Below are 22,911 nucleotides of genomic sequence, written 5' to 3' on the forward strand. Positions count from 1 at the left end.
AATTGTTTAAAAATCGTAACACTTTTCTACAAAGAATGAGGTGAAGTTAAATTCCATTTAAGATAATCTTATTTGCAATATAATACAGAAGAGAAGATGCATATACTTGACATGTGCTCTAAGAAGGAATTGGGCTCTCTGCCATAACAAGCATGATATTGGCCATGCAGCAGAGCACTTCGGCAGTCCAGACAGAAAAGTGTCTCCAAACGCTGTTAGAAGAGAGAATTTAAGGAATTTAATGATATAAGATATGCAAAAGAGCAGCCTGGGTTATACAAGAGTCATTAAACCCTTGTTTCTACTCTGAAATGGTTAAAGAGCAAAAAGTACACAGCTGGATTTTTTTTTTTTTAATTAGGAATTGAAAAGACCTGCAAAATAGTGATTATTGTTGCCGCCTAACTGCAGTAATATGTGTGTGTAATAAAAGCACATAATTGAAAATATACTCAGTAGATAGTTGTGAAACCAAGACAGGCAAACTGAAAATGGCAGATGTACAGGCAATACAAGTACTGGGGATGTTGTTACTGGAAGGGTTCCTGTTTATGACTTAAGTGAACTGCTGGAGTCTGTAATTTCTGTGCTCTAACTTCTCTGTGTTTCTGCTTATTGTGCTTAAAGATTCTTGAAAAGTAGATTTTTTTTTTTTTCCCAGAGATTTCATTTTAAAACTATAGTTAGAAATATGTGCTTATATAAACTTCGTAAAGCTCCAAGCAGCATACATGTAGTTTCTTAAAATTTATTGTTTTCTCGTAGTCACTTCTGTGTTTAACCCAAATATGTCCTTGAAAGTACATATTCTTAATAACATTTCACAGTTTTACATTGCACCTTTAAATGAATAATTTATAATTTCCTTTTTGTGCTCTCTTCTTGCTCCTTAGATAATTATGCAGTTTTGTAACCTGCATATGGCCTCTCTTTTCAGTTAAGAAATTTGCTTCAACAGTATACTCAAATGTTTTAGGAAATATGAATGGCTATATACTTATTCGTAACAAATTGTCATATGGTTGGTGCCTTACCAGTCTGTTTTGAATGCTTTTAATACAGGTGTGTTTTAAACGTGTTCCATTAGTTTGTTTCTATAGAACTGCACTAGAGGACCTCTGAAGATGCACAGAGTTATCCCACGCTGTTGCTTAGCTCAGTGTGAGAACATGCCCTTCTGCTTGTGCTGCTTTGTATTTTCTGCTCCTCTTAAAAGATAGCTGACAAGAACTGTTTAAAAATAGCAGGCCAAGGGCAGGTGACAAAAAGTCACACAAGCAGCACCTGGTCCAGTGACAGCCTGGAGGAAGGAAAAAAACAAACCCAGATGTCACAGATACGATTCTATTTCTGAAGCTGGTCAAACAGAAGAATTTCAGCTTCAGCAAAGGAAAAGAGAAGGGCTCATCCAAGCATTATGCATTCAAATCTTCCTCTAGTTGTTCCATAGAAGTTCCCTTTTTTGTATTACAAGTATTAGTTTATAAGTATAGATTATTATATATACTTTTTCTCTTTAAAAGTAATAACTGTAACCTCATGCTCATTAATATGCTGTTAAGGAAAAGTGAATTATTGTTGATCTGGCAAGATTTGTGAAATATTTTATCACAAGCTTGTGCTAACTGAAATAATAGCAGCTTAGATGTTTCTGAAAGTGAAAATATGTACAGGAGAATTATATCTGTAATTAGGAAATCTGAAGTAGTTAATGAAGATGTCTCTTAGAAGCTTTGCTCAATGAGTTGGAAAATAAAAATGGAAATTTTATTTACCTCCCTTCTGCCCACCCTTCTTTTTGGAGGTGCCATTTGCTTCATAGTCTTATTGTGGCAGCACTTTTTTTAAAAAGAATGAGAAAATTATAATGTGAAGAACATATATATTTGCTTTTCTTAAACAGCTTGTGACTTACTTTCAGAAGTGTTCTGAAACTTCATGTTGCATCTGTTCGGAAAGAATATTAATTACAGCACAGCAGTCTGTGTTGGAGAAGACTGGCTTTAGTTTTGCTTTGTCAAAAAGTATATGTTAAAACTTGGTTTTGCAGACGTACAGGAACTTAATGGTTATATTGGGTCTTCAGTATAGTGAGTGGATAGATATAGATACCTTGAGTTCCCGTATTTGAGTGCCAATGTAGTGAAGAAAGTAAACTGCCTTCTTCCTTAGTTCCCAAACTTAATGACAAATCTAGAGATATGGAGATCATATGAAATGGATTACAACACTTGTGAGTAACTTAAGTTACTTGCATTATTTAGTTGAAATAAATTTTTATGTGGCTATAACGATCCTTTTATATCTTTTTCCAAACAAGGACTAATATAAATTACAGCTTTCAAATTGTTTCAGGCGGTATAATTAAAAATCCTCTTACAAAGTTTCTTCAGGTTAAGTTATTTTATACTTCAGCTCAGTTAAATAGTACCTAAAAGTTAAACTAAACCGAACAGTAGTAGAGTTGGCTCGTCTCTTGCTTTGACTGTACAAGTAGGTTTTAGTTGTCTAAGTCTCCTTTGAAACAAAGTAACCGTGTGTGAATTTGTTCCCACTTCCAGTTCCTGAAGGCATCAGAGATCTTCTTAAACCAGGGTTTCAATTGTTAAATCTCACCTGAGAGAGTTGGTACTATTTTTAATCTCTGTGTTTTCCTGGAAACTGGCACCAGCAGAGTTCATTTGAATTTAATGGTCAACCTTCTGTATATGATGGTCCCATATTATGGGTCAAAAATATTTTTCAAAGTATATGTGAATGTACTCCATGAGAACAACAGTCCTTCCAACCCCAGTATCTTATCTCAAATAGTAAGCAATAGCATTTTCTTAGGGAAGAATACAAAAACGGTATAAGCGCTGTCTCCAACGATCTGTTAATGTGAGAGCTTCTGGTGTCACAGGTAGTATGGAAGATGGTGTTTTATTTTTACCAGTTAAGTGGAGTTTTGTAATGCTGTGCTCGTTATTGAAGCTTACTATAAATGGCATAACTGCAGCAAGATTGAGCTTTGAGGCCTTCTTTTGAAAGGGTAAACTTAATACTTTCTTAGTACAAAGGAAAGGGATGTATTGAAAATATTTATTTCATTGTTTATTTTGTGATTTTCAGTATTCTAAGTGCATAGCACTAAAGGTACTACGGTGTTAATATCTTAAATATGTATTTTTAGGAAGTTATCTTCAGTAGATGGAAGAATCGGCCACCCTGACATTCATCCCCTTTAGCAATTTTTCATTTTAATTAATTTAATTCAGTTTTGAAATAAAAACATTAAAAATAGCTTTTGTTTACATTGCAGGGCGTATGGGGATAAACTTCCATCATCCAGGAACAGACAATATTATGGCTCTTAATAGTAAGTAGTTAACATCTAGTGACTAATATCATCATGTTGAATATTATTTCTAATATTTACTGTGTATGTAGCTGTACAGTCAGACATAAATATAGGTAGTAATATTTGCCTAGAAGTTTATGTTCACTGTCTTAAATGGTTTTAGTAAATCAATGATCTCTGATTTTATTGCTAGAATTAGTGACTCTTTGTATTAGTTTTCTAATAGCTTTATGTGGTCCACTGGAAGCTATGTGCCTGCTATAGCTAATATTACAAAACAGTTTTTTGTTGTTCCCTGTTTTGTGAGTGTGTATGTGTGTTAAATCTGTAAGTTTAATTTTTGATATTTCTTCTTGTTGGGATGAGGTTTTACAAGTTTTGTTTACAATTGCATTGACTGGCAGAATTTACTATGTTGGTTTCCCTAAAACATTATGTAGACAGGACTGGAAAGAATGTTTAGACATCTAAATGCTGAGGAAAAAGTGTGGGGCTGAACTTTGCTGAAAGGTTATTGCTTTTGTTTGTGCTGGAAATAAAAACAGATTTTAAAAAATCCAGTCATGAACATATGCATTCAAAAAACCTGCCAAAATGCATCTGGAAGCTCTAGAGACAGCCTACTATGATGTGGTGGGAGATGTGGGGGATGGGGTGTTAGGCACCACCAGCATACTATAGAACTGTACTGTGCAAATCAAAGCATAGTTTATGTCCATCTAATCCTAAGAAACGCTATTTTGAAATACATGTTTTTGCTTAGTCTTGTATTAGAGGTGCTAGGATTAATTTACTAACTTCTCTAAAATTTTTTGCCTTTGCACTGTCTATGTAAGTTATACTGTGTATAGTTGAAAACTGCAGTTTTTTGTGTAGTATCAAACGGAATTAAAAAATAATTATAAATGTGAAGAACTGAAATTTGTAATAGACAAGATGCAAGGGTTTTAACATTTGGCTTTAAATGCCAGCTTTTGCAACCTACAAGACTTTGCTTGTGCTCTTTTTCTTTGTTTTACACTGTTAATGATGAGGTGAGATTTTGCAGAGTTTTTGTTGTCATAGTTAGCATATATGCCTGGTTGTCTTATGGGCACATGACATTATGGGAAATCAAGTAATTAACTGGGAAAAATACTCCATTTAATTAAAGGTTTTATTAAAAGAGGAAACTGTTCATGTGGGTGTGCATGTGTGTAAATACGTTCTACACAGTACAGTCTGCTGCTGTTTGAATTCTGGTCTCAGAATGTATTTGTTGTTCTAACATGGGCATTTCAATAAGCTGATTGCAATAGGAATATAATTGTGAAGATGGGTGATTATGATTGCATTTTGAGTTAATTTTAAAAACTAACAGTTACTATGGAGTACATATCAGTATTTCTTACAGAGTCAGATTTTTAAAGATGGGAATGAAAAACTGATACAAAAACCTTTACTATATACTGTACTATATTAAATCAGGGTTGTTTCATTTTGGGACAACTCACTTAAGTGGATGAATATATTCTATTCTGATTTCTGTCATTGCAAGATAAACTAAAAAAAGGGTTGCCTTTTAAATGGAAATAATATTTAACAATACATTTCTTCCTCCCTAATTCCTTTGAAATTTTTACAGCAGCTATATAATCTAATTGTTTATAAAAAATAATGATCCTTTGCATCTATAGTCCTGGTGTATGGCTAAAAGATTAGTATAACTAATGGAGGGACCTAAACAAAATGTATTTATGCATTCCCAGTTTTAAAATGTTATGGGTTTATTGAAATATTAACTGTTTACAGACTTACAGAAACCTGGAATCATAAGTATGCAGTTTATGCAAAATAGTAGTGATTGTTCTTTTGAATTAAATTTGGCGCAAATCAAAAGTCTGGATAAGTTCCCATATACTTTTCATCTCCTGAATCTCTTCTCCTTCCCATTCTTTAGTAGGCAAGGCCATACCATTTTTGGCCATTACTAAGAACCCAGAAACTAGAATTATTGTACTGTGAAACCTGTTGGTTTTTTGCTCTTAAATCTTTGAAGACTTGAGAATAAAAGCAGAGATTCAAGTACACAAGCTTAAAAATTACTTTCTGTGATTTAAATCCTCTTTTGTATGCAGCTAAAACTGAGAAATTTAGAACTATGTAAGTCCTAAGTGATCCATTACTTTTGCCATGGGCTTGGAAAGTTACTAAAGAAAGTTAGTCCAAGAAGAAATAGTCTTTCCTGTGCTGGAAGATTGTGGTTTGGGTTTAGAAAAATAAAATAAGTAAAATAAAAATTCTCAAAAGAGATTTCATCCCAGTAATTTTTGGAACAATTTGGAGAACTTATGTAACTTCTTTAAATCATAATACTTGTAATATTTATATATAGTTTCTGCGAAACCAAACACTGTCTGCTGAATCTGGAAATCCAACCATCACATTCTATTTATAGTCGTTGCTACATAAGCATTTTTCTCTTTTCCTGTGAAGACACAGTAATAATCTTTTAAGATTCATTACTCAAAGCTCAATTTCTCACTAACAGTGTACACAGTCTTTTAAAGCTGGAAGACAACATAGGCTCATGCCAATAGCAATGAAAAACTTCATGTATTGTAAGGAGAGGAGAAGTTTTCTAAGAGGTGTTCATCTCTATAGTTCATGCTCATCCATTATGGCAACAGTTTCAACTGTTCTTCAACTGGTGTTCTTATTGATTACAGCCTCTTGAAACTAGGCATTTTCCCGACTGACTGTTCTGAGGTACTGGCTGTAAGTGTTGAAGGGGATTGTTTGGTTTGAGGGAAGGTGTTACCTGCCTAGTTGGCAGGGCCTAGTGTAGAGCATACTACCACCCTTTTGTTCGTCATTCCGCAAAGCTATACGTCATAATCTCAAAGCACTGAGTTCTGAAATAACAAAATTACTGAAATAGAAAAGATTGCTTTTAAATGCATAATTATTATGAATTTGTTTTTGTCATTAATGGCTTTATGTTTGTGTACATACACAAGCTGTTGCACATGGTATAAGCATGTTTATATTGTAGTGGAACTTGAAGTTCTCTATCAGAATCAGTCTTCTATTGAGGAATGCAATGGTCAAATATTGAGTGATCTGAGCATAATACTAGAGAGCATTTAAACAACAGGAAGATGCAAATATGTAGACTTGAAACGTTGTGCAAAGGGGAAGAGCTGTAGCTTTTGTCTATACTAGCTCTAGTTGAAGTTCCTCTAATTGAAATAGTGTTTCTAATCAAGTAATGTAATCTGTTTGTTAACTTTTTAATAATGTAATTCATACTGAGCTAAACAGTAGAACAACTTTTATAAACTTTAATCTACAGCACCTTATTAAATACAGTTGATACTGTAATTTCTAGGGGAAATGTGGCATAAATGGAATTAATCATTTTATTTATGTAAATTCATGTATGAACTTCAAGAGAAACCATCTATTAACAATACTTTTAGTAGATGTTAGCAATAATAATTAAAAATTATGTTTACAATACTAAGCAAAACCTGAAAATAAGTTAATTTGCTTTCCCAAACTCAACTCAGAGGTGTCCTCTATCCCCTTCTCTTGATAGTATTCACTCCGGTTTGCAGTCATACATTTCTGCAGCCATTGCTTCTGTTTTGGGGACGCTGGACATTCTCTTGAGTTAATATGTGTTCCTTTTTAATTACCTATATAAACAGGACTGAATGATCAGCATGAATACACAGTTACCTATGTGCTAGGTAGTGAGCTGCCTTTAATACTTCTTGTGAACTCTAGAAAGCCAACAATTAACTTTTGTGGGAGAGAAGTATAGCAGGTGAAAAAGGGAGACAGGGAATAAACAAGGGTGTGTGATCTTTCTAAGGAAGCACTGAAATGTAGTGCTGGGATCCCAAACAAACTTCTGTAACAACTGTATAGTCTAAAGGTATTTAAACCAACAAATGACAAAAACGCCTTTGTGACATGCTGTAATTTTGTTTTTCCTAAAGCTCCTCTGTATTGTGACTGTTGGGCTTCAAATGTTCCATCTGCTTCCAATGTTCATTCTTGTCCCATATGAAAATGTGTCACCTGTGAGGTCTGGTACTGTTTACTCTCCATCTGACTGTCTTTTCATCTTTTCAGTACTGTCATTTAGTTCTGTTTGTTCTGAATAAAATGATTTGAAAAATACATTAAGGCAAGTGTTTGGGATACCTTTTTATATGTTTGTGTAGAGTTTATGTTTTTGTTTTATTAATATAGATGATAATTATGTGGGGAAGTTGTCAAGCCATGACAGAAAAAGTAATGGCAGCAAAACAATTTCATTTTTTATATTCACACTTCTATTGGTTTTAAAATTACCTTGTCTCCTTAACAGCTAATTATACTTGGCTTTTCCTATATTCTGATGTATTGTTTTCAAACACATATAGTGTTTAGATATAACCAAGTTTCTGAAATAGTATTTTCATTTAAATCTTTTGCCAGTGCTATTGCAATGAACTGCTCCCAATAGAAAGTTTATTGAATTATTTTTTTCTTGCAAAATCTTGTGTTGGCAGTTTAATAGCTAATAAAAGCTTGTTTTTTGTAGTGACAATATTCAGGGAAGATGTGCAGCTAGATTTCGAGGGACATCAGTCTCTTCTAGTAGTTTGCTACCTGCCTATAGGAATTTGCTGAGCTCTTTTGTCCAGTTGCAAGTTGGGTTACGAATGTGTTACTAGCTTATTAACATATAAGGAATAATATAAAGGGATAAAAGACACTTGAGAGCACTAATAAGGTTTTCAATACTAGACCTGATTTAATTGTGAAGAGATTAGTGTTTGTTTAACTGGAGGGAAAGATGAATGATATAAAGTGTGCTGCAAAGGCAGCAGGGTTCTTAAGAGTCCCAGAGTGGGCGAACTGTCACTTTATACATAACTTTTTTGAGTTTTTCAGAAACAGCTGTACAAGCAGTTAGTATTGATGCTGCCTTGGGGGCTGTGAGGCAGGCTAGCTGATAACCCTTCTGTACTTGTTTAATTAAAAAAAAAGGGAGGAGGGGGGGAGGAGGGAGGGAGCAATAAAACATGCGTTTTTTCTTTCTTACCTTCAAATTTTATATTAGCATCTGCACTTTCTGAGGTCTGATTTGGCTATAACTGAAGGTAGTACCTCTTATCAGTGAATGGTGTTTTTGTAGCAGAGGAAGACTTCGTAAGTTTTCTTCCTTTTAATCCAACTTTGTAGTTCTTTCCTACCTTCTTGTTTGTTTTTTTTTGTTTTGTGTTTTTTTCCTACCACTTTCCTGCCTCGCCTCAGCAATGTGCTTTCCTTTCATTTGTGTGATCCTTTCTGTTGTGGGTGAGTGCCATCTGTTTCTGTGGAACGTTAAGAACAAGATTTGCCAGGCTATTCCACAAGCATTACATATGATGCTAGAAGAGATGAGACTGCAGTCCAGAGTTAGGTTTGGTAGATTGGAAGCACTATGAAGTAAGTTCCTATCAGTCTGGCTGTTAGAAGTGTGAGCTTCATCATTAATCTATTTTTTTAACTAAAACAAGTAAACGAAAATAGCTTTCCCTTCTGCATGGATGTTTGGCTGCTGAGTATGCCTGAGGAAGGAAGACCTAAACTGTTTAAACAACAGTTTTGAGTATCAAATGCAGTTCATGTGTTTGATTAAGTGTTTGAGTTTCAATGTGTGGGCCTTAACTGCATACAGCTTGCATCTGGACTGTATTTTTCTGATGACGGGATTCAACTATATGTGTATGTCAGTATATGTTGTCAGGGAGATTGTTGTAATGCTTGCATTGCTAGCATTGGAAAAAAGTGAACCAGAAGGGACTGTTGAGGCTAATGACACCAAATTATTGCAGCGCCCATCTTCATATCCAGGCCATCTATCACTGGAAATTGAGAACCACCTTTTGAACCACTCTTAGATGAGCAATAATTCATCCCAATGCCAAACCCCAAATCTATTTGGATTATATATTTTCTTTCAAAGACCTCTTTAAAAAGACTGGAGGACAGAAGTCTTGTTCTTTGTGAACAGCTTTTCTAGCCATAGGAAAAAGGGGAAGAGAGCATTTTTTTCTTAAACAAGCTGTTCTGTTGCATTGTTCATGATGAATAATAACCCTTCAAATCTCAAATGCTGTATCATGCTAAATTAAAAATAATTGCAAGTGCTATCCCTGAAAAAGTAGGGTGAGTGTTCTGCAAATAACAGATTAATATATAGAAAACTTTCTTTGGAAGCAAGTAGATTTCTGTGCACATAAAGCTCAGTACAAACATAGTATGGCAAGGAACCCAAAAGTTAATATAGTGAACCAAGTTTAATTATTTATTCTCCCAAATGCAATTCTTACTTTTCCCCATACTTTTATGCACGTGACTTACTGAGGTTTATAACCTCATGTTCATTTATCAGCTTGCTTCTTATCTAGATAAAATCCCAAAGTTATTATTCAAGAATTAGTATTTTATATGCAGTAAATTCATGCTGGTTCAAGCATTGGCCTCATCTTTGTATGCAAACTGCTCTTGTCAACCTTGACTCCTATTTTGGTTTGTAAAAATGTAGAATTCTAGACTATGTTTATGTGCATGTAAATTTTTAGCATTGATTGCTTCAAATTAAGTTACTCAAACTGCTTCTGCTTCAGCCGCTGCCTTTGATATGCCTCCAACTGTATGAAAATCCACTTTTTAAATAAAATGTTCCTTACCTAGCTCTTACTCAGTGACCTTTTTTTTCACGTTTTGACAGTTAGATAACCTTGACCATGCAGACAGAGTAGCATGGACTGACAGAGTGATCAAAGAGAAAAATTTTGATTTGTCTTGCTGGAATTGCAGCTGTGATTTTTCCACGTGGGTAATTTGAGAAAGCTTTTAAAATTATAAAGATGTAAATAAACTTTATTTACATACATTATAGTAAATGGATTGACTGAAATGAACAAAGTCAGGAATGTTTCCCAAAGGAACTTTGAATATGAGTCTCAAAGTTTAAAAGAAGTCTAGTACTTTACGAAGATACAATATTCAGATGTCTCATCTCAGAATTTTATTATGACCCAAAGGATATCTTCAAATCAGTTGATAGAAATTCTGACTATGTTGCGTGCACGTCTTGCATCTGTGTTTCTTGTTATATGCACACAAATACTTGATCTCAGGCTGTGTATTTTAATGACATAGAGTTCCTAGATTATTCTGTTCATTTGTTTTTTGTTATTTTAGCGAAATGAGTTCTTCAGGGAGTTCAAGGTGTGTGCTACAGAGATATTGTTATAGCAAAGATGCATTGCATAATTACACTTGATTCTGTCACCTTCTCTCAGTTCATTAATTCATTTTCACTGGCATTGTAATTCACTTGTAAACTTCCAGGTCTGCAAGAACCTCAGAGACTTGCTATTCAAAAGTAAAAGCTTGACATGTTTTCCTTTCTGATCTTAGAAAATGACTGAACAACTCATAGTGTCCTAAAGCAAGTATTGTTCTGAACTTCAGACTGCTTAAGATCGCAAATTAGTTTTACAAGTTAGAAATAAGATTCTGGTACCTTATAAATCAAGGAGGCTCCCATCTTATTAAATAGACTTTCCTTTAGCCCTTCTAGCTCCAAAATTTCAAATCTGGAAATGCTGATTTTTTTTTTTTTTTCCATGGAGATGATGCTATTTTAAGTCAGTTAAAGAAATGTCTTTAAGATCTCTTTGAAATGTGTATCTTTGATATTGTGGACACATTATTGCATGAACAAGATATGTACCAACAGTGAAGAAAGAGGTTTATTTAAAAATCTCAAAGTTCTTTCTATTAACTCTTCCATAAAAATGTGATAATACAAAAAAAATAGCATCACTTATTTTTGTATTTTAAATTACCTGATCAGACTGACTTGTCGCTATGATATGGAAAAAGTGTAGATCTAGTTCTTTTGAGTTAATGTTGTATGGATTCATAAATTATTTACCTGAAATGCTAACTGTTTGATCCCATATTACAATAAAGCAATGAAAAATAAATCAGAAAAGAAATCTCACTGAGATCAGATGACATTAATTTGTAAGTCACTGTCTTATTTTATCTTATCAGATCTTATGGCTTAGACTTGTTATTTCATCTAGAATAAAATTTTTTAAGGGGTGTGCCTAACCAGTAAATATTATTTTCATGGTCCAACATACCTTAATAACATTATAATAAATGTGTTTTCAGTTTCTTAATTTTGCGGAGTTCTTCAGTAAGGAGCATCATGCAGTCTTCAGGCTCTAGCACAAATTAATCATGTCCATTCCTCTGCTGAAATCTGTGAAGAGGATCTTTCACAGCTTGTCAGTTTTATGTTGCTGTTAGAATCTAATTTAAAAGACAATCTAATTTAAAAGACAAATTAATTTGGCAATATTATCTCCTGTATGAACATACTGGAAGTACATCAGCTTCTCCATAAACTTATCAGATTTTTAATAAGGTTTGATGCATTTACAAATATTCTCTAGAAACTTCTCTCTTGCAAATTATTTATTAAGCCTTAATGAAGCTGCTGAAAGCTTTTGATCTGCTTGATGTAGATGAACAATACTTAGATTTCTATACAGAACATTTTCGTGATGGTAGTAATAGTAACATGAATAAATATCAGCATGTGATTGATTGGCTTCACTAAAGAAAATGTTTTAAGAAGGTGTTTCAGTCAAGCTTGTTAATTCCTCTGCTGACTTTCTCCCTTGTGTAGCTAGCTGTCTTCCCAGGGGATCTTTTCCCCACAGGTTCTGATCCATAAAAATTGAACCCTTAACTAGACATTAAGCTGTTAGGGTGGATACTCATTGTTTCACATGACTAACATCCGTTGTCTCCAGGAGATGAAGTAGGGCGGTTTTTGTTTTCGCAAGTGTTTCTTAACTTCAAAGGCTTGGTTCACAGGGATATTGAACTATAAGTTATTATTACGCCTTCTTGTACTGATATATTGTGTCAGCATTTTAGTGAATCATGTCAGATGATACAAGTTTCTAGGCTGAGCTTTTGTGTAGTCATTGCTGATACCTATTTTTCCCAAATGTAACCAGTTTTTATTTTCTGTTGTCTGAAGGGTATTGTGAACAGTGTATACTACAAGCCTTATATGAGTATAGCCAGCCCAGTTACAGGTGTGATTTGAGACCAGACTAATAAACCAGTACAAGCCCTAAAGCATGTGGAAAAGTGTTCTTGTGGCCTTCTTATGGAATAATCCTATTTCACAGGAGTAAGTTAAACCAGTGACAGCACATAACTGGGTTTTTAAATTTTTTGTTGTTACAGCTTTGGGTAGAGCTAATGAATCTGATAATGAACATCAGTTTCACTGATCTATTTCTGTTTTTACTATCCTCTTTGGAAGCGTTTTTGTTTTGTTTTGTTTTGTTTTTTTCACAGTTAGCTATGCTTTTTCCTTATTTTGTATTATTGAAATAGCTAACTACCACAATACAGTTCTCTCTGGATCTTATAATTGTTCGTTCTTATAGTCAGTGTCTACTGTGACTGTACTTAGTTACCAAGAGACTGAAGAAACTGAAATACTTCAGTCTGGGGAGGAGAAGGCTGAAGCTGAATGTGACATAGCCTTAGAAAAAAGCAGGGGAATGCAAAACTGCTGTTCACCACGTTCTATAGAGCTAGAACTGGCTGGGCAATTGGTGAAAATTCCAGTAGGCCCATTTAAAACCCACAAAAGGAAGTGCTTCTGTAGTTTACTTTTGGAACTTGGTGCCACAAGAATTTGTGGAAGCAGACAGTATCAACATGTTCTAAAAAGCATTAAGCAAATTGTTAACAAAAGGCCTTTAAGCAGAAGTAGATGAGAGTGTGTCTCGTGATATGTTTCATCCAATGACTATGAATGCTAAGGTAATAGAAGAGAAACATCATTGTTAGTGGCCAGTCTAACGTGCTCTTTCTAGTGTCACTATTGAAGACTGAATACTTGTCTGGATGGTTCATTGGTCTTACCCAGCAGGGCATTGCATATGAGCTCTCACAGATGTTCTAGCTGAATTATGTGGTTCATGTCTACATTTCACCATACACGAAGACTAGGTTTATAGGTGTTGTGGTTTGACCCTGGCCTGAAACCAGGACAATAAGAATATATTTTAGTCAAAGTCCTTTCTTTTCTGTAGATGGTCACTTGGTTTCATGTCTTTCAAATAAATTGCAGAACACCTGCCTTACTAATAATAATTCTCAGAAATTGTTTATACAGTTCTGGTATTTATTTACATGGTTTGCTTTTAACACACAAATTACGCTATATCCATTTTTGTGTTGGAACCTTCCGACACAAACAACAGGGCAAAACCAAACTTAGTCCCAGCCTAAATAATGAGCTGAAAAATGAAGGTGGTTTACTTGTTGGTATACAATAAGCAATGTTATGTTGCTTGATTGTGTTCTTAGTTTCCAGGATGTATGTTAACTGAGCAAGAGTAACTTTAAACAGCAGAGTAACTTCCCTCGTCTACATAACTTTTTTTTCTCTTGCCAACATTGTCTTACTGGGGATGTTCTGGTCCTCTGCCTTTCCATAAGCAAGGGTTGTTAGGTCACTCCTTCTAAATCCTTGAGGGTTATCTTGTGTGGATATGTGCTTTTGTGTGTCATGCAGCCCATCTCATAAACCACTCAGAGGTGACAGCCAGGGGACTAGTCAGTAGATGAGTAGTTCTCAACTAGCCACAACTGAAGTGTCATGTAATTGCTGGCCAAAGAGAAGTAGGTAGAGAAAGCTGAGGGGTATGGCGGGACACCTCAGGAGACGCATTTGAAGATGGAAACAGAAAAATGGGAAGAATAGAAGGTTTTATGGTAGAGGACACTTGGGATACAGAAGGATGGAGTGGGAACTAGATGAAGCGGGCTAAGTGGGATAGTAGGGAGAGCTAGAGGAATCACACTTAAAACCTGGACATGTAGGACAGGACTGAGACGCATTGTGTTGGTTTTGGAAATAAGAGATGGGGTTGGGAAGGAGGAGGAACACAAATAGTATTGCAGTGAAGAGAGAAAGAAGCAAAACAAGGCTGTATTACCTATTGTCTAAGCTCACGTTCTGTTGAAAAAGTCTACCTGATCCCTAGCCTTCCACATTTGATTACCTTGGAAGACCACAGGTATCTTTTGTGACAGCTTGAAGTCTCTGTGTAGAAGACACCGTTTTCCAGATTATTTTCTGGTATTCTAAAATTTTGGATCAAAAAATGCTACTTTTTGCACTTCCTGTTATATCACAAAATATGTTGCACTTGTACAACGTTGTGGATTTTGCCATTGATGCATGTCTGATTGAAAGGCTGTATTAATTCTGGTAGTTATAAAGACATTTTGTCAATCTCTTTTTATTCATCTGAAAATACTGGCTATTGAGTGCATATGGTTTTGGTAGGTCTTTTGTATTTACAGATGGTTAATTATTTAAATTGAAACATAATTGGAAAATATGTTCTCCACAACTAATTAATGGAATGCAAAATGAATTATTTTAATTAGGACTACTGTTGATGATGTTTATTGCCTCTTAAAACCATAATCCTAAATTATTATTTTGGAGTACTGTAAGTCTGATACGCCTGATTTTTTATTTTTTTTTTAAATACCTTTGCTGTGTAGAAAACTTGCACAACAGATATATTCCTTCCCCCTGCCCCGGCTGTGTTATTTTCAAACTTTTTATCTTGTCTTGGGTTGTTTGAATTTCATCTTGCACTTTTTGAATGTCTTTTCCTTCTGGTGGGAGGGGAAAAGAGAAGAGGTAGAAGCCACATTTTCTTTGCTTTTGGAGCTAAATCTAATGACAGCTGTACCGACAATTTTCTTCTGTGTTTACATGCAGCCAGGAGCTATGGGCGGAGAAGAGGTAAAAGTATTTACTAAATGTTTTGTTTGCTGAATAGTGGGAAGAATAAATATTTAGTTCTCTTATGATAAGATGATGTTACCAATTTTAATATTATTTGGTTGATCACTTGCTTTGTATAAATCAATCTCGTATTCTTAATTTGCAAAACATCTCCCTTTTAATAGCAGCTTAAAGCAATTATGATCTTGAGCTGATAACTTCAAGCGTGTTGCTATTACTAGTGAACTGACTGGAGGGTGACTGAATGTTAAGACTCTTTCTTGACACATATTTATTACTTTAAATGCATAGTGTTCCAAAAAAGATTGTTTTGAGATTTGGGGTTTTTTTTGTAAAAGTACGATGTTTAACTAGTGCATCAAACATTTCAAAAATGCTTTTTTCGTAGATGAAATGCCTTTCATTGAATTTTACACTTGAGTATAACGTTGGATTGCCTTGGGCAGAACGTTGCAAATACCGATACTAATAACTGTCGCCAACAGTGAATATTGATAATAGTAATAATAGAAAAGATAAAACATTTTAGCACATTTTGTCATAGTCAACCCTTAAAAAATAAAAGCAGACTGAAAAAAATTTTACAAATGTACACTGCTACATATAAATTTATTCTCAGAGATTAATGAACAATCTTGCTGACTACCAAGAAAGCTACTAATGTACCCTACATTTATGTACTGTGCTGTAGCTTACACAAACTAGTTTTTATTGAGAAGGTAGTGAAGATTGCAACTTTTAAGGATTAGAGTTGGACAGTGTCATCTGCTTGGGGTACTTTGGCATTAAACTTAATTTTATCTTCTTTTTCATGTATGTTCTGTGACAGCTATGCATGTGACATTGATTACTTTTCAAAGTGTAGAATTTGCATCATGTTTGCAAAGAAGCTTGGAGACAAATCTAGCCACACAAGCAAGTCGATAAGTAACTTGTAGTTTGCACAAATGTGTGGACTGAGGTAGTAGGCCATACAGGCTGCACTAATACGGTTATATTTTAGAATTTGAACTGATTTTGTTCAAAGCTGACTGTTTTAGTGTTTATTTGATAGCTGGATCAAAAATAAAAGATTTAAGGTTTCCGCATAAACTTACCTTCCTATTTTTCCCCACTTCCAGAGAACAGGCTATTATTAGCACATGTTGAAAGCATCCTATTACTTACACTTTTTTAGTTCTCTCATGATACCAAAACAAATTTGAAAGTGTGCAGAGTACGTAATATTGTATACTCTCTCTGCATGTGAACACACTTTAGTTTCATTATAAGATTGTGGCAAGTGTTTCCAGGTTTATCAAATGACACAAAAGTAGGGATGGAGGTGGGAATCATTTGGATACTATTCTTCCAAGTTTACTTGTAGGAGTGAAATATAGTAATGTGGCAGTAGTTGTGATGAACACAGTGTAGGCTGTTTTATTGAACTTGCAGTGATGACAATACAGGGCAAATAGTTTCTGAATGTGCTGGACTTTCAGAATTTTTTTTTAGTCTACCAAAAAGCATATTTCACTCCATAATAATTGTTTCCTAAGGGAAATTCAGGCTTTTCTATAGTAACCAGTAGATCTGTGTGTGTGTGTGCTTGTGTCTTGTCATTAATGTTAGGGATTTTGTGAGTTGCCTTATTCATACAATATTAAAGTTTTTGGTATTCATGCTTTTTCATTACCTTGAATTTTATAATGTTGTTTTTAGCTTTCTTAACATTAAGAAACATGTAATTCTACAATAGACTGTAAAAAATGATGTGTTGTTTATCAAATGTTCTCATCTGTCCTTTTATTGTTTTTACCATTTGCATTATGGTAGTATGCAGAGTACCCAGAGGTGAATCTGTGCAGGGACTCATTTCATGTTTATTATACTTGGATATTTTAATTAGTGTTTGCTTCTGTCATGGTGACTAAGATCTTCAGTGAGAAGAGGTCTGGTCAGAAATTTCTTGGGGCTTGCCATAACCTATCAGTTCTCTACTTGATCCTTTGTTTTCTTGAGTAAAGAGGGAAGTATTTCTTTGTAGGTATCATGCTGAGAGCTTCTGAGTCATGTTCTTTTAGGTACCTTGTTTTTAACTTTTATAACCAGTTTTTCAGGTACTGATAAAAGCACAGCTATGGAAAATCAGCCCAAAATCTGTTCTGCTACACTGACAACTCAGAGATGCCAGGGAGGGGTGCAGGAGTATAAAAATAAGGCATTTAGCGATGCTTTCTCATAATCCTCTCCCAAAGATTTGCCTCTCTGAGTTTCTTGAGGTGATGTCTCAATATTTATTACTTCAGAATGGATTTTTCTCCTGTTCTTGCTCATTGCCTTTTCTAAACCCACATAAACTTTTCAGCATCCTAAAAAGCCTGTGGCAAGGGGTTCCACAATTTGACTCGCTTTCAGCCTTGCCATGTACTGATTGTGTTCAATGCACTTAGTTTCCCCTTACTGGAAGAGACAGTGAACAATCATTCCTCATTCCTTTGTCTGTATGCTTTCCGTTATTGTAAATTTATACTTCATACATTTAACTCTGTATTTGATTTAACTATAAAGTTTTAGATCATCTTTTGCATTTACTTAAGATTAGTACAATGCTTGCAGACTTTCAAACATCTGGCATAAGAGGTGATGTCTTCGTTTTTAAGCTGCTATGCATTTTTATTATTTCCTGCAGAACTCAGCACTTATTCAGCCTCCTCAGCAGACCTGTATTTTAGTTCAACACCTTGTTCTAGTATCTATTAATTTGATATGTCAACTTCCACGAATGGCTCATGTTTGTTTGAGTTTTTCGGAGTGTGGGGTTGTTTTGGTTTTTTTGTTTTTTTGTTTGTTTGTTTGTTTGTTTGTTTTTTTGTTTTTTTTTTTTGTCTTACAAGAAGATAGCTTGGGGGAGGGAGGGAATTAAGATTATTTAGCTTCTTAGTAATGTAATACTCTTATGGATATTTTCAAATTTCCTACTTTTCAGTGACTTTTAATGGGTTTTCTGATTTGATATTTCCACACAATTTTAGCCTTCCCATTTCTCTCATGCATATGCTCTCTTTTATGCCAAAATGCGTATGTTTATATATGTGCATGACCTGTTTGTCCATTAATGGAATGTTCATCAATAGTCCTTCCTGGCTTATGCTCTAGACCCACCACTTCTGACAGCCAGTTATATTAGACTTTGAAGAGCAGCATTTCTAAATCCTTCTCTGATTGTGGCATTTACCCTGTTTTTTATGTTGGTGCTTTAAAGCACAGTAGGATTTTTGCTTTGGTGGGTTTTTGCATCTGTGATCTCTGTCAACATTGTGCATTCAATGTATTCTTTCATAAAAAAAATCAGGCTGGTGTTCTGTGTCAGTCAGAATATCTTTCCTGGTTTTTGTTTGTTAGCTTGTTTTCCATACAGAGGATTGCTGCTTCTTTTTGTAATCTGTTTTTTACTACTGGAGACTCTATTACTGATATTTTCAGTATATACCTTGTCTCGACTAGTGACCCCCTCCATGTCTTGATTTTTCTCCTTGCTCCTGTTTTTATTTCCTGTACTTCCCTGTGTTGTTAATACCAGTACGGTATTAATTCTTCCTGAGGTCTTACTGGAAGTCAGTTTCATGTGATCCATTACCTTTGAATTTAATTATGTGCCCTGCTATTTATGTTTGTAATTAACCTCCCTATAAACTGTTTGTATCAATTAATTATAATTCCATCCCTGGAAGCAATCCTCCATGATATGAGGGGATAATTAGTCTTTTCAGAGTGGAGATGGGGTTCCCATTTATATATCTATCTACACTACAGAATTTATTTTTCAACTTGGGTATAAGGAATTATTAAATTCTAAAGTTGGCATGTTCTACGGTGCTGCTTACATACAGACTTTTAATATTGCTTTACATTATCCTCTGGGTTAATAAATCTGTTCTTAACATAATGTGTATATACTTTCGCAGTAATAGCAACAAGTTAATTGCATCAGATGATCACAGATAAATTCTTCCTTTTCATTAACAAACTGAATAGCAGCCATTTATGTTGCTTTTTTGTTAATTCATTATTGAAAGGGTGTTTTAACACTGAGTAACAGCTTGACAGGATGTCCTAGCTAACAACTATTTTCAAGTACAAGTTTTTTGTGGTTTATTTAATAAGATTTTAACATTTTTTTTCTTGTTATCTGAGCTTCTTGCTTCACTTACATGTTTTACTATCCACAATACAAAGCTTTTCTATGTTTATTTTGCTGTTTACCCCCCCTACTCAGACTGGGCCTCTGTTCACTCGAGGAGGAAGTGATGCAGCCTTTATGGTTAGGACCCTGTAAAGCAATCTGAAAGAGAATCTGTCCTGCTCTGCAGTGCAATGGCTTGAGTGATTTGCTCCTTGAGATCATTGCTTCAAGATCTGTTATGGAAGATTTAAATCTCTAAGAATCTCAACAAAGGTTCTTTTTATAGCTGTGACACAAAATTTCATTAGATAACTTGTTGTTTTTCATTGCTAGCCATTTGCAAGGCTTTGTTTTAAAGTCAAATTAGGTTTATTGTCTTGTAAGGATAATATAGTCTTTGAAAAATAGAAGCAGTACTAGTAAACAACATTTGGATAACTGGACCGCTTAGCTGGTACCTATAATGCAAATTCTGTTAAAGCAAAACAGTAAGAGGAAAATAAAATATTTTTAATTTAAATATTTGTTTCTCCAGGAAACAGCGTTAACTATAGATACTACAAAATCTGTTACAGGTCGGTCTTCACTCTTTATGGCTTCCTAGACGACAGTCATGGTGATCAGTCTTTATCATCGGGTCTCAGCTCTCCAACACGCTGTCAGAATGGTGAAAGAGTGGAACGCTATTCTAGAAAGGTGTTTGTTGGAGGTCTTCCTCCTGACATTGATGAAGGTACTGTGAATAAGTTACATTGGTGAGATGTGGGAATTTGCTTTCATATAATTACTTTAAAAAGGTCAGATTTTCATAAAAACAAATGCATTTTCCCAGGTATGTTGCTTGTAGTGCTTGTAGCATTATTTAAAACAAACAAACATCACCACCCCATGCAACACCTGAGAATTTACTTGATGTTGTTTGGTACTGTAGATCAGAAGAGATGGAGACAGAAACACAGAATCACAGAATCACAGAATGTTAGAGATTGGAAGGGACCTCGAAAGATCATCTAGTCCAATCCCCCTGCCGGAGCAGGACACCTAGATCAGATCACACAAGAACGCATCCAGGCGGGCTTTGAATGTCTCCAGAGAAGGAGACTCCACAACCTCTCTGGGCAGCCTGTTCCAGTGCTCTGTCACCCTCACTGTAAAGAAGTTTTTCCTCATACTCAAGCGGAACCTCCTATGTTCCAGCTTGAACCCATTGCCCCTTGTCCTATCACTAGATGTCACAGAGAAGAGCCTGGCTCCATCCTCCTGACACTCACCCTTCACGTATTTATAAACATTAATTAGGTCACCCCTCAGTCTCCTCTTTTCCAGGCTGAAGAGACCCAGCTCCCTCAGCCTTTCCTCATAAGGGAGATGCTCCATTCCCTTAATCATCTTTGTGGCTCTGCGCAGGTCTTCTAATCTACAATAGCAGCATGTGTTCCCGTGTATGTAAAGTGGGAAAGCTGGAAAAGGGAATTTAGTGGTACTGTCTCTCTGACATAGTCTTTCCCTGTTCTTTTTAAAAGATGTGGTTGACTTTAAAGACTTTATTAATGCAGTCCTTACCAAAATAAATTGGGGTTTAATTAATTAGCTCTTATAGCTAGCATATATGCAGTGTTCAGTTGACAAATGTATGGCAATTAATAGGGTTACAAAATAATAACCAGCTTAGTAGGGATGGTCCGGTTTTTTCTCAATCAATATCTGCCCTACTTGCATGTGCCCCGACACGCCCCAACTCCCAAACCACAGTCATGACAGTTTTTGGTGGATTTTCCATATTATAGCTGGAATCCACCACTATCTAGCTTCAATTAGCATACACAGGGAATTTGTGGGTGCCTTACAATGGAAAGACAGGGATCTCTGAATACGATCTACTGAACTGAAGCCTAAACCACATGCAATTTTAATAAAGAGATAATATGAGTTGCCAATTTATGGTTTACAAACAGCTCAAATACAATTCCCATGTCACATCATGAGTTGCAGGACTGTTGATACAGGGACTGCTGGGTAATCTGAAGCCTCAGCTGTAAGAAAAAGCAGGCCAACAGGTACAACTGATGTGAATGTTGCTGGGTTACTCAGTATCAAAATATATGCCCAGCCTATCATGTGAGGAAGTAACACGGCCACTTGGGAGCTGTTATGCTTTTCCATATCTGTCCTGGTTTCAGTCTACTCCAGTAACACCTTTTTCCTTCAGCTCCTCAGTTATGCAATACGTGTTTTGTGGCTCTAGTCACTTGAAAATCTGACATGCAGCTCATGGTGTCAGATAAACTGGACACATCTCAAACAGCAATCAGAAAATTGGAAAACCACTGCCTTTGTCTTCAAACTTTTCTCCTGATGGATTGTTACTCTGATCTATCTAGCACCACATTAGACACAATTTCAAACTAATTCTTTCTTTAAAGGACATAAATAAATGCATTAAGAAAATGAACATTAAAAATAAATTAAAATACATCTTTCTGAAGTATTTGCATGTAAAACAAAATTATCCTGTAGTATAGTATGAGATGTGTGTTCCATGGTGTTTCTAAATTGAAGCTTAAAAAGCAAAGAGATGACTTGCTAATTCAAGGCAGACTTCCAGAGGGGATGGAGGAAGGTGAAATCCCCAGACTTGCATGACCTGATGCAACTTTCTTTCTAGGGCATGCTACAAGGAGTGGCCATGCTGACATGTAGATCCTCCATCAGTCCCATGTGGCTGCATCTGACCCTGCTTTGTGGCTATAATTAGAAATAGACTGTAGCTGAAGCATATTTCCTTGTGATAAATCATGTTTGCATTTAATCCTGCTGCAAACTTGCATTGTGGAATGTAAAATTACTTTTTTAAGCAGCCACCTATAGCAGAGACATGAAAGAATATTTAGGCATCTTCTATGTATATTATTGCAGTTCTCACTGTTCTTAATAGGTGTAGAAAATAGTCTTTTTTTTTTTTTTTTAATTAAGAATTTTTACCTTGCCACTGTCAGTCTTCAGAGTCTCTCTAAGGTGCCTCATTTGTTTTTTGTAGATGAGATCACTGCCAGCTTTCGTAGGTTTGGACCTCTTGTGGTGGACTGGCCTCACAAAGCAGAAAGCAAGTCATATTTTCCACCTAAAGGTAACTAGTTTAAAATGGAGGCTGTTCTGGTAAAAGGAAACTACATCTGCAATGTGGCAATCCATTACAAAGAAAAGATTTTATGATGAATTTTCTTTCTTTCAACAAGCGTTCCTCAGCAAGCCTGGAGTCCTTGAATCATACCTTAATTTATACTAGGCTTACTTTAGGAGGCAAGTCGCAGAAATTTCCTAGTGCTGATTCTGTTGCAGTTTGCATATTGTAGAAACTACAGGAATAATAGCTGGAAGTCAGCGGTGTATTGTGTACACAGTATTTTGTAGAGAAGCATGAGTCTGCTTTGTGCATTCTGACTCAAGAAGCTGTGGTCCCGCTCAGAACCACAAGGTCAGCATTGGGGTGCACTGGGTGCTGAA

General features: G+C 35.4%; 1 protein-coding gene across 1 annotated transcript in view; it reads left to right on the plus strand.

Moving 5' to 3' along the window:
* LOC104465284 (cytoplasmic polyadenylation element-binding protein 3-like) overlaps nt 1–22,911 on the plus strand; it is an 82,380-nt gene that overhangs the window by 33,369 nt on the left and 26,100 nt on the right. The window contains 5 exon segments of the mRNA XM_010078267.1: nt 3,302–3,358; nt 15,216–15,239; nt 19,983–19,997; nt 20,000–20,140; nt 22,445–22,534. Of these exon segments, the coding sequence (XP_010076569.1) occupies nt 3,302–3,358; nt 15,216–15,239; nt 19,983–19,997; nt 20,000–20,140; nt 22,445–22,534 (327 nt within the window).

This window comes from Pterocles gutturalis, unplaced genomic scaffold (assembly GCF_000699245.1).
Source record: "Pterocles gutturalis isolate BGI_N339 unplaced genomic scaffold, ASM69924v1 scaffold34968, whole genome shotgun sequence".
NCBI lineage: Eukaryota > Metazoa > Chordata > Aves > Pterocliformes > Pteroclidae > Pterocles > Pterocles gutturalis.